Genomic DNA, 13,764 nt, shown 5'->3' with positions numbered 1-13,764 from the left:
TGTCACTTATGTCCTTTTCAGTAACTATTGTCCTAACACATCCGGCATGTCATTCGCCTGCTGTCACACCGTGTCACATCCTATCATGTCCTGCCATATGATTTCCTGTCATTCCTGTTCTTCACAGTAAGTCTTGTTCCATTATACCCTGTCGTCCTCTTCTGTCTCGCCATGTCCAGTCACACCGTGTCCTGTCATATGATTTCCTGCCATTCCAGTCCTTCACAGTATAAGTTTTGTTCCATTATACCCTGTCGTCCCCTTCTGTCTCGCCATGTCCAGTCACATCGTGCCCTGTCATGTCATTTCCTGCCACTCATGTCTTATCCTTAAGTCAGTCTTCTTTTGTCATACCCTGTCAGTCGCCTACTGTCTCGACATGTTACACCCTATCATGCCTTGACAAATCGTCCTGTCATATCCCCCGTTCAGTAATAACTATCCTATCCTATCCTATCCTATCAGTCCATGTTATATCCTATTTTATACTACCATAAGATCTCTTATTGTCATGTCTTGTTGCGACATGTCCTTGCATGTACGATGTCCTGTCCTATACCAATCCTTTCCTGTTGGTCAGTGTCCGACCTTTAATACCTTCTTCGCTATTATCTATAAAGCCTAAGTGACCTATATGGCTGAGTGGAGGCCCAGCACTTCATCGCCCATTTATTAGGAAGATTACGAAGACATCTCTCATATAGAGAAAGACCACAGTATTCTATTCTTGAGAATTGGAAATTGCTAATTGCAGTACACATTTGTCTTGATTAACCATAAGTCTTTATTAAACGTACACGTTGACATGAGACGCATGTTAGGAAAGCCATTTACACTAAGTATGCTTTTAGCACGGTATAAGTCCACAAGTTGCCAGTTTACAATTGAGCTTAACCTCTCTTATTTTCCTTTTTTTTTATCTTCTTATTCACAATATTCCATGCTAAGTCGAAGCTTTGATTGTGTATTGCCAAGTAAATTCCCTGCAGGTATAGGCCTATATTTAGTAATCAAGTCAACGAGATAAGGAAGTAGCTCAGTTCGCAAATAACTACATAATTAACATTATTTCTCTGTTGAATATATGAAGAAAGATCCAACAGGCTGCATAGCACTTCAAACTAATCAACATGTTAATGTTATTTACCTCTCTCGTTATATCACCGGACTTCCAATATCTAGCAGACGACTTTCGCGTGCTTCTATATATATATATATATATATATATATATATATATATATATATATATATATATACGTGCATGTGATGTACGGTAACGCCTTATGCAAATAAAGCCTTGTGTTCTCAATTAGATTGATTCTATACCCTCAAAGGTATTCGTTTTAATGTGATTAAATTCAGACAACATATGGTAATAAGTTGACGTTACAATGAGGCTTGCGAAAGTGTAAAATTACTTTTTCCCTATTTTCCTCCCAAAAGGTTAAGTTTTCTAAGTCCCTTCTTAACTGAGAAAATAATACAGTTGATCCGGCGCATATGGCAACAACGTATTAAAGTACTGCTTATTACCCCCATTCGTTCCAGACGTCTCGGTTATTAACCTGCCTTATGCACAATGGTCTGGTCTGCTCTGATGGTTTTAAGCAGTATGTGTTATCAGAGAGATATATGTTCCATCTCCCTGGTGATCATATTAACATGTTTGTTAATCAAATCTCCTCTGTTGTTTATCAATATCAATACAAATTCGTCCATCCAAATCCTTAAGAAAACTATATATATATATATATATTTATATATATATATATATATATATATATATATATATATATATATATATATATATATATATATATATATATATATATATATATAGTGTATGTGAGCTGGCATCACGTGACTTAAAAGAATAGACAGCAGTTTTTAAGAAACAGTCAAAGAAAGGAAAAAAACAGACGTAATTTCCTTCATCTTCGTAAAAGGAGGCCATATTCAAGGTGACCTTGTTTCATTAAGAGAATATACCCCACTATGAGTGGAATTACGACCTTCCCTACCGGTTTCGAACCTCTGGACATACATCAGCGTCCATGCATAGCCTATAGTGGTTCGGGTGTCCGCATATAAAGCGGGAGGCCCGGTTTCGAATCCCGGTAGAGGCTGGAAGTTTATTCACTGTTCTGGACTTTCCAACTCACTACGATTTCAATTATATATATATTCATTTGCCTTTGTCGTTTACTTCCATCTTGTATGTCCAGAGATTCGAAACCGGTAAGGAAGGTCGTTATTCCACTGTAGGCGTTTGTCACCTGTATCGAACAATACTAGTTCTGTTTTGGTGACATATTTGCCTTACTCTAGATATCAAACATGATTCTAACCAACTCGAAGTCATTTGTGATTCCTAAAGCCGGATCTCCGAAGAGATACTTTGAACAGACCTTTGTTAATGAAATGGAGTTAAAAAGACAAAGGCAAATGGATATATAATTGAAAACGTAATAAGTAGGAAAATCCAGAACAGTGAGTCCCGCCCCCACCGGGATATATATATATATATATATATATATATATATATATATATATATATATAAATGAAAATATATATATATATGTATATATATATATATATATATATATATACGTGTGTGTGTCTATACACATGAAGAACATACATTAACCTCCATTCCTTTCGTGTAACGCGGGATTTGGCTTCATTGCATGTGATTCAAGTAAACTGTTGCGTCACGTTTTCCTGACAAGACTGTTTTGCATGAATACGCAACATCAAGCATGACCACTTACGACTGTAAGCATAAAATGGCAACTCTTATCCTATTTAATCTTGTATATATGTTTTCTCTTTGTCTCTCGTCAAATACAACACGCTGCGTATCGAACATATGAAATATATATAGGCTACATATCGTGAGAACGTGGTGTATGTATGTGTGTACAGTATGGAAGTATTCCCCTTCAAGGTTGTTGTTTTTCAAAGTTTCACTGTTCCTATAATTTGTTCTTTTCATATCAACTCTTTGTTCTGTGAATGTGATTAATCAAATAAATTAATAAATGTATACAGCGAAGGAAGTAATCTCTGTATGATCATAATAAGAATAAAATAAAGAAATAAAATAAATACATTAAGCAACGAAGGAAACAAAAAGAAAGACATAGCTTGTACACAAGCACGCAGATTATCTAACTTCCCCAAGCGCCCCCCTCCCCCCCCCCCCCACACACACGTCTCTTCCACCACAAAACTTTGCTCCATTGCTAAATTGTCATTGGACACTTGTAAATTAAAGGTAAAATTATTGCATAACACGATACTGTAGACGACACAATGCAGTAACACATTTAGTCCCATGACAGTACAAATTCATCAAATTCCTTGTAGACCTAGGGTTTCACCTGAATGAATTTGTCGTTACCGTATCAGACGTGAGGAGAAATAGCACCTTCGTATAGTCTATAAGAGTAATTACTGGTCATTAATCTGAAGGGAAGCTGTCATTTTCTTTCATGTAATGATATGTCGAAACAGCTGCATTATTGACCCATATTCTATAACTGGTTAAACATTTCTATAGGTTTTAGAATTTTCAAAATTTAGAAAGTATATAATATCCTGCATTTTCAGCCTTTCCAATTATTGCCAGACGAAATGAAATGGTCAGATTAGTTTGACTATTTCTGACCAAAATTGACCATGCAGTTCCGAGGATACTTGCGACAATACAGATGATATCATATGGACTCATCGCAAGGTTAAATCAACAACGGTATTTTAAGAACATCCCTACTAATCCTTATTAGGGGGGGTGGGGGTGGGGGTCTGGGGTGAGGAAGAGCTTATCTGGTTTAAAATAGTTCTCATTCAAGCAATCATACACATGCAGAGTTAGGAACAAGATATTGAGATGGGGTTTTCTGCTAACATTATGATTAAATATTTCCCTCTTCCTTTTAAACGTCACATTGTTTGTCACCGGAATATATATATATATATATATATATATATATATATATACATACATATACATATACATACACATATATATATATATACATATATATATATATATATATATATATACATATACATATACAAATATATCGTCTGATAAGTGGTGCTGGCGCATAACCTATGCCTACGAAACGTATTCATTCATGTGCAAAGAGCATCCGAAATTAGTTTCCGTTTCACAAGACACCTGTCGTCACTTAAGATTAGTATATATATCAGCAGAAGGAAACAGTCGATATGTCAAATCACTTGTTTACGCAGTGGAAAGTATCTAAACATCCGTGCATGAGATTGTACGTTTCATTGACAACAAGATATATGTTAAATATACAATATATACCAGATAGTCAGCATATACACATAGGCTTATTTATCATTGTACAGATTTTTGTGTAAATCACGATTTGAAAACAATTGCAGCCATGGGGACGACCCCAGTTGTCTGTTTGCTTCCTAGAACGTACTCAAATTGCATGACCTAATTTCTATGAGGCTAGTTACATTTACGTTTCGTTGGTTCTTTTTCTTCCTTTTACACAGTCGACAAATCTGCTCGTAACTACCATACTATATATAGACAATCTAGCCAACTTCATACTGTTTCCGTTGACAAAGATGCTTATTACAGAAGTCTCAAATATCGATCTATTAGGATTTGGAACGCACTACCTCATTATTATCAATTAAGTCCGTCAGTTGCGTCTCTGAGTAAAGGCTTCTTAAGACATTTTATTAGTAACGATTAAAGTTGCAGGTATAGGATGTGTCAGGAGTGTGTGGTAGGGGAGGGGTTTTACTTTAATTTATGTTGCTATCTGTGTATTACTCTTTTTACTGATCTTGGTGAGAGTGATCTTGCTTTCAATTCCAGAAAGGGTTTCAATAAGAGTACTTCCTTTCCCAACATGTGTTTTTTGTTGTTGTATTTTTGAAGATTAAATTATGTCTCATTATGTTGGTATTTGTTGTGATAAAAAAAATAATTGAAATGAAGTGAAAGTGTCCTTTATGAAGAAAAGATGAGTGCACATACCAAATTCTTCCCGAGGCACGCAGTAGGGTAATTATAGTTAACGGTGAGACCACTGTGCTTTCTTGTGTAATGTAAATGTGACTTGTGTAATGGTGTTCTGTATACAGCCACAACAATGTTAACATTATATTGAAAAGAAGGGTTTACGGGTATTTATGGTATCTATAGGGTTTACTTGTTTCTCCACTTCTAGCTCCACATTCAGTGGCAAAACTATTCCATGCCCCCCGCCCTCTGGACCATTCCTAAATTTGGCAAAATATGATATAGTTGCTCACAAAATGAGCTCAATATTTGTGTTTCTGTACCCGGTGTCAAAGGGGCGGAAGGGGGGGGGGGGATAAGGCATATTAATATTATAAATGTTTTCTAATTTCCATAATAGATCTAATGAAGACTTTAAAAAAATGGGGCCCACTAATGCTATTGTCCCTGGGGTCTGACATGGCCCTCGACGGTCCTGCATGGTTATACCGAAACAGCACCCCTGTAAGAGGATGGGTGGTGGTAACCATGGGTGCGTAGGTATATCTATCTATATATATATATATATGTTTATACATATACATAAATATGTATATATATATATATATATGTTTATACATATACATAAATATGTATATATATATATATATATGTTTATACATATACATAAATATGTATATATATATATATATATATATATATATATATATATATATATATATATATATATATATATATATATGAAATATACGCGTTTGTCATTGTGCAAGTTTTCGCAACTCATACATTTACGGTAAATGATGACTCGTCTGGTGACCCGGCGACCTTGTGTCAGTCTCTTATCGGTCTTACTCGAGTGTATCACCGTCAAATGTTGAAATTTCACCATTTCCACTGTATATGAGAAAATTTACGACATATCGCATTTGTAATAATCAATAACATAAATGTAAAAAAAAGAAGATATCTATAACAAATAAATGTCCCAATGAAATGTATTAAGTCATGAGAAGATTGTACACACTTGAGATGTTGCCTTTTCTTGAATAGGCCTACATATGTACCCATATTGATTGAAACTGGTTAACTAATTTCACATCCACTTTACGTTGAGTGGGAAACATATATTAAATCCAAGATCAAAACCAATACAGTGAATCACTAAAGCATATGAAAACAATTTACAACTTACCATATCACACAAGCTCGCTTTCGGTTGATATTACAAACTGTGACAATTTCCATAATATCAATATCTTTAAAAGGATTTCGTAGGGAATTGGATGCAAAATATCACCAGAATCATGCTTGGAACATGTTTTTGTTTTTCATCAGTATGAAATAAATATGCTCTTGGTCCTATCCATTCAAGTTCACTTCCTGCACGTCCATCCAGAAAGACCATAAACAGGAGGTTCGAATGGGCTTCATAATTTTATTTTATTTTTTGTAATGTTCTTATATGCATGCCTATACAAGTCAGTCGATGAGGGTTTTCTGGGGATTAGAACACTGCGTTATATCCTATACCAGTTCTTTGTCGATACATTTGCGCTTGAATACAAAACTATCCATTATAGAGAACGAGACAGGCTGTTCATATCATTCGGTCCCATCAGAATGATATGACAGAGTCCTTAGTGTGTAATAATTTATTGCCATAGACTTATCCAGAATGACAAAACTTGATTGATTTATGTCCTCGTAAAATAACGAACTAACAGCAACCTGCCTTTCACTTTTATTTTAAAATATTTTTTCCTTGCTCCTTTTATCTTCCTTTTCTATTGGTTTAAAGACAAAATTGGCAAATTCAAGCAAGCATCAACCGTGTACTATAAAGAGGCCCAAGGTAAACCAAGGGAACACCACTATGCTGTTTTATTTCATTTCCTTTTCAAGAGAGACAGCGTGAAACCATGTCTTCATTAACATATAGAATACAGCTCAAAAAAACCACAAACGTTAATTGTATGTCTCAATATGTATTAACATATAAGCCTAGCATATTCCACATATTTGTAAATGGTAACATGGAATCGTAAGATGCTTGCATGCCTTATAACTTAAAGATATTTCTGATGTCAGTTTTCATTTACAATCGCGTCGTTTCCTCTTAGAGGCGCCCAAATTCGTTCATAAATTATGAGCAACTCATCGAAATTCATCAAGGTTCGCCAAACTTAACTCAAGAACACGTTTTTATGAGCATGCATGACAATATCATTAACGGTATGAGGCTATAACATGACAATTAACAAGACAACACGCATGTCTTTATGTGTGTGTGTTGTCTGTTGTGTGAGTATTTTTTCTTCGTTCTAGTTCTGTTTCATATACCTATATATATATATTTTTCTAGACCATTTTATTTTACTTCATCATATTCTTCGCCACGATGTTGAAGGGGCCATTGAGATTTGTATCCCCATCCGGAGGAAGGGGAGGGGGTGGGGTGAGCAACAAGTAGATTTATAAAGATCCCCCTCCCACCATTTCCCATAATAGCAGACACACTCGTGTTTTGGCCATTCCGCCTGACCCTCGTTTTGAGGTCCATTTCCGTCTCTAAATGTCCAAGCGGTCGTCACCTTGGTACTATTACGCTTTAAGAAACAATTTGGTACATTATCCAACAAATTTGGATATCACAAGTGTTCAAACTAACTATATTATCCCATCAGTAAGACAGTAGGCCCATTGTTGCTCCCCCCCCCCCCTTCTTGTCCTTCTTCTTCTTTCTCGGTCTGCTGGGTACATCCTACACCCACCCCTAATCCTTCCTCAACCCCTACTCCTTCATCAACCCCTACACCTTCCTCAACCCCTACACCTTTCTCAACCGTCCTAGGGCATCGGGGACCTTCACCACCCCTTATTTTCTGTGGCCAAGCGTTCATCCTTGACTACTGAGGGGGTACCTTAGCAAAACAACCAAACCTGTCCGGGTATATACATCAAATTTGAATTATTGATTTCAGTTCATACCTCACGTGACTATAGCACAGAGACATGATGACCAAGAGTCAATAATAATACAAGAGCGAGAATATCCTGCATGTTAATCGCTATCATCTTTTTGAACTACTGATCGTGTTTGGCTGTGGTGTCAATAATGGTTGGGGTAGGGAGAGAATAAGGGGAAGGGGGGGGAGGGGAGAGAGATGAGCAATGACATTGCTTTGCAATTTCTGGGTAACTTCCTAATCAAGTTTTAGTTTTATTAATGACTCATTTTGTGCATATTGAATCTCAATCATTATGTTATAATCAAGGAATTATTACTATATAGGACCCAGGGACGTAGCCAGAAATTTGAAAGGGAAGCATAATTTTAAAAGGGGCTCTTCTCACAAGGTATGGTGATCATTATTAAACTTAACGGAGCGCCATTATGTACTAAGAACAATTTTGCCCCCCCCCCCACGATGCAGGAAATAAACAATAATGAAAGTATTGTATTACGCAGTAGACGAACTTTCCGGGGAAAGATTGAAAGGGTCGCATAGCTTCCTTCAACCTGAAAAGAGGGTTTAACTTTTACACTTTATTTTTCGGGGGAATCAAAGAGGGAGCGATCTCTCCCATTGCACACACCCCCCCCCCCCCGCTGGCTACGTCCCTGATAGGACTTAATACACCTATTGCGTTACAGACCTTAGCAATATCACCCAAAAGGTCAAACCAAAGCTATAAGGTTTGGTATCGATTTCTAGCAGGCCACAGGTATACATATATCACGCTACTTTTTCAGATCAGAATTTCCGATAATAACCTAGGATTCAATGTTTCTTATGCTACTACCTTTATCCAATTGATCATATAACGCTGGAGGATATTGACATGGTGAAGCTAGACACCGGAAGGCTACCTTTTGATTAACTTGGCGAGAGAAATATCTCTTTTTCTTAATCATTTGCCAGTCCTTTCTAATGTAACTGGTCGATTTTCCACGAGATTTGCAAATATTATCAACTTTTCATCGAGTGTTTACCATTAATAAGTTGAAGGTTTGCAGTCGTGTTCAAGCCAAGGCGCTCTCACATGACTTTACAACACCCCTAGTCATTGGTAACTTGTTACATCCACACACCAAAGTGTGCACAATTCAAACAACCCCCCCCCCCCCCTGGGGCACTACAGCGCACCGCATCTACGTGTCCCCTGGGGGACTTCCCATAGGGTTCAGCCACAAATCGGCTCACGCAAGTATGTTTACAAGTTACCTCGCAAGTCGCCATTTTTGTACATGGATGAAGAGAGGCAATGAAGGTTAAATGACTTACCAAACGAAACAATGTATATATACCTTCAGGACTCGAACTTGCAATCCTTAGATCGCCAGGCCATAACCTTAACCAGTTGACCACAACGCTCCCAATTGACACTATACCATTAATGTAGTTCATATCAATTTCCACTTACATTTGCCAAAAACTTTTGTTTCGCTTGGTAAGTGGGAATACATGTTCAAATATTTTACGGTTCATAATATTCGCTGTGAGTTTATTTACTTATAGCCTACGAATAATGTGCATAATAATGTGTAAACAACCACAGAGCAAACAATATTTCTACCAAAGAGTAACATTTTGATGAAATTCTAAATACAGACGACATTGCAAAGACAGCAAGGGCGGCGGAACCGGGGGGGCACAGGGGGCACGTGCCCCCCCCACTTTTCCTCAGGGTTAAAAATGTGCCCTTTTTCTACATAAAAATTGAGGTGTCTCAAGTTAGCAAGAGGCCAGGGAACCGGAATGAACACTCGGGAAGGGCCGTTTCTGGCCATCTGAGGGGTTTGTAAAACCAAAAATTTCCTTGTACGCTCCGCGCCAACCGATGGTGGCGCTCCGCTCAGATAGTCGTGCATACAACTTTGGATATTGCAAACTAGTATGCATATTTTCTATGAAAGGGGTGGGGGGGGGGGGCGTTGATGGAGTGATGTGTATACGCAAAAAAAGATAATACAATAAGAGTTATAAAGGGTACTAAATATAAGGCTACATCAGTCCAATCGAATTTCTGCAAAGTGCCCTTTGATGTCGGTGCCCCCCAGATTAAAAGTGCTTCCGCCGCCCTTGAAAGACAGTTAAACAAACATTACAAATGTATCAGATATCAATGATTAATCAACCTTCCGGAATTAAGCTACATTTACAACTCTTAAAGTTTTTGGTCAATTTAATTGACTTGCTGATGAATCAAAGAAAGACAAACTTAAAATCAATAAACTGCTGGCTCCTAACTGGAGAATGTGTCCGTTATATTGATGGATCCTTTTATTACCGAGTTCGTGTTTCTTAATGATACATGAAAAGAATATTTTTCATTAAAAAAATATTGTTTATCCTTCTGTCAGTATTAACGAGCCGAATAGTAAGAAATGGATGGCTCATATCAAAAATTAATACAAAAACTTCACTGCAAATGCATATGTGATAACTTCCATATATTCCGATGTCGAGAGAACAGTGCTAAAAGTGAAACGTACCTCGATAGATCTTTTAATTAAGGTAATGTGCAGAAAACAATCTCTCATTAAAATAGACAATTAGATGTAATACATAAGTAATATGTGATATTTTTGTAATGTATTCCTTTACTTAAATTGCAACAAAAGGAAAAACCATACCATATACTGTGTTGACCACGTTCAATATTTTTTACTCTTAAGAGGGAAGTTGTCAAATTGAAACATTTTTGAAGGGGAAAAAATGATCTTTCTGTCAGGTTTCTTGTTCTGCGAAGTGAAACTCATTTGTAAGTATCTTTTAAGATCTGGTATAGTTCGACAGCGTTCGTTTAGTTCGAATTGGATTAAGTCGAAGTAATGTCGATAATCCGGTTAATCCAGGAATTCATTCATTGTTACATGCGAAAAAGACATCTTACCGAACTAAATCACATCGGTTAAAAGTTTGAATAATTGATAGAACTTTATATCCAGCTTTGAAAACAGCAGAAGAAAAGACCAATTAAAAATCGAAACTCCTTTGAAGAAAAATTAATATACAAAGTAACAAAAAAGAATTCACAAAAAGGGGGAACTTACCTTGACAAACAGAGAAATGATAAAAACAAGAGTAAGATCCACTCGAAAAAACCAATAAAATCCATGTTTCCTTGATAAAGATTTGCAAGAGAGAGCGAGATAACGAGGATATGCTCGTTGTATACTAATCTCCACGGCGTGACGTATTCATTTATAACCCAGCGGGCTTCTGATCACAAATTATAGCTGCCTTGTGCTAGTAAATTGTTCTCGTGCTGTTGTCTTACTGTGACAATAACTTAAGGATGCCAACAAGTGACATCTCACATACTTCTTTTTCTTCCCCGTGCTATCGTATATAAATTTATACGAATTCCAAAGTCGTCCCATCTACAGCGTGACTTTCTGTTTAATATACCGAGTCGTGCTCAAGGTCACTATATATAAGTATACCGGTAAGTAATAAGTATAGTTCCCATATAACATCGCTTAAAATAAACAGACCATAGTTCGATCTGTCAGTAATGCTAACGCTCTTCTTCGTGTGTTAGTTACATCAACAACAACAAAAGCGTACAAAACACTGAACTTACAAAACTGATGTACAAAATAACGTTCTTTGAAAAGAGGCAATTACATCATCGTCATCAGTTTCTATGTTTAAGACATTCTCGTGTTGCATACACGCACGTAAGTTCCTTCACTGAGCGTGTCAACACCTGGTCCCCATGTAAATATGAAACTTAATACGTTTTGCGGTATAGATGTAAAGCAGGCGAAATACTATATAGAAAGATATATACTCAGCACATGAGGGCATGGATGGACGGGCTTGAGAGAATCATCGCTCATAATACTGAGCAATGGAATTTTTACGTTAAGTGACTATAGGGTGTAATTTTCTTACTATACATATGAAAGTGTACACCTGGGAAAATTAATGACGTTAAATTGTTTTCTCGTTGTTTCTTTCTATTTTTGATCTGATCAAATTACAACAGATGCGCAAGAAACCGAGATAACCAATTAATCTGTAGTCTGTGTATACCAGACGTCTATATAGGACTATATAAAGGATATTGAGTTTCGCTGAATACGATATAAACTGCAGGGGAATAATATCAGCATACATACTTGGTCTGAAAGTATAGAAGTTATCTTAATTACAAAGATATACGGTAGTATATATCTTATAGAGCTATAGGTGCGGTTCTTATAATTATATTCCATTTTTTTCGTTAGATTTACACCTATTTTTTTTCGAAATAGAAGAAGAAAACAATGTTGTCATGTTTATTTTGAACAGTGTCAGTTTTCAAATATCTGAATGCGTTTTTTGCCATCGAATTTCGCTGCTATACCTACGAGGGCTATTTTTTTTTTGGAGGGGGTGGTGGGGGTTGTGTTGGACGTAAGAAAAAGCTGGATTTCGTACATAGCATTTGGCAAGTATAGTGTGTGATTCTTGGGAGAAGCAGGGAAATATTGATGGCTTCCTTATTTATGTAATCTGGTATCAATTCAGATTATAAGAAATGACTTAAAGCAGAAGTATAATTTTGATATGTCATAATCCAAGAAAATAAATGCATTTAAATGCCAGTAATATATATAGCTATTGCAGTTTTCAAGATATTCAGCTTGTAAATATGCTTAATCTTCTTTGAGGCGGACTTGAGGATGACGTCATCTCCTCAGGCAAGTGAATGGTCATTCGTTGAAAACAGGGATGACGGAGCCGGGGAGGCGCACATGGTTCGCATGACTCCCAAGTTTATGCAAATCATGTGATATGCGCCCTTTTAATTATAGCTAAAGTAGCATATGCTACGCACCCCGTATATTTGAGGGCCAAAATGCTTGCAAACTATCAATTCCTTTTCAGTTACTCTACACTTGCTCTATTACTATGGTACTATACTGTCATCAACTTTTATGAACGACTGGGTGTTTAAGGTTAGCGATTTTAGCCTATTATCACCTTCAATTGGGGTTATTATACTTAACACAGTAATTAATGGGAGTGTGGTATTAATAAGATATATAATATAAGACGCATAAATATTTGAAACTGTCAGAAGTCATACCCGCTGCCCAAAGATGAAAAGGAAAATGGAACGTGCCTTAGCAGAAATGCTACCGTAGGCCCCGCACTGGCTTAATCCGACCCTGGGCAATGTATTGAAGGTAAATTAGTTCAACACTGTTAGTAGGAGACTTCAATTCGTTATCTTGTCCCTAAATCAAGATATGATTCATTGAACTTGCTAAACGTTCCTCTATATACTCAGGAATTGGATCACAGTATAGGTGGACGGTTTGTTATGTCCTCTAAATCAGATATTTCTTCAGAAGTTTGACTTTCTCTGTTTAAGTTATTCTTGTTGATTTTAAACATTTATCCATAAAACTCGATAAATTTGAAATGTTTGTTTATATTTAAATGTTTGCTGTATTTATTAATTCATCAAATTGTATTTTTTCATGTATAAATATTATTTTTCATCTGTGGATGAATGATTGCAGTATTATAAAGATAAATCCAAAGTCAGATTCAACTCAATTTGCCCTGATGACGTCATTCACTCTGTTGTTGCCAGATGCAATTACAAAAATTCATCAAATTTGAAAATTAAATTATGTGTTCGCGATATAATAGTCATTTAATGATGTGGTTTCGACCTAATTATCCAAAATACATTTTGCAATCAATTTCAACCACCAAAATATCCCTTTAATTTTAAACG

The 13,764-nt window shown here is 36.4% G+C and overlaps 1 protein-coding gene across 1 annotated transcript in view; it reads right to left on the bottom strand.

Moving 5' to 3' along the window:
* Positions 1–11,518, bottom strand: part of LOC139959556 (glycine receptor subunit alpha-4-like) — a 118,818-nt gene extending 107,300 nt beyond the window's left edge. The window contains exon 1 of the mRNA XM_071957274.1: positions 11,078–11,518. Within this exon, the coding sequence (XP_071813375.1) occupies positions 11,078–11,142 (65 nt within the window). The 5' untranslated portion in view covers positions 11,143–11,518. The remainder of the gene's footprint in view (positions 1–11,077) is intronic.
* Between the last annotated feature and the right edge of the window lie 2,246 nt (positions 11,519–13,764).

Source organism: Apostichopus japonicus, chromosome 3 (assembly GCF_037975245.1).
Source record: "Apostichopus japonicus isolate 1M-3 chromosome 3, ASM3797524v1, whole genome shotgun sequence".
NCBI lineage: Eukaryota > Metazoa > Echinodermata > Holothuroidea > Aspidochirotida > Stichopodidae > Apostichopus > Apostichopus japonicus.
This window is presented reverse-complemented; position numbering and strand designations above follow the sequence as displayed.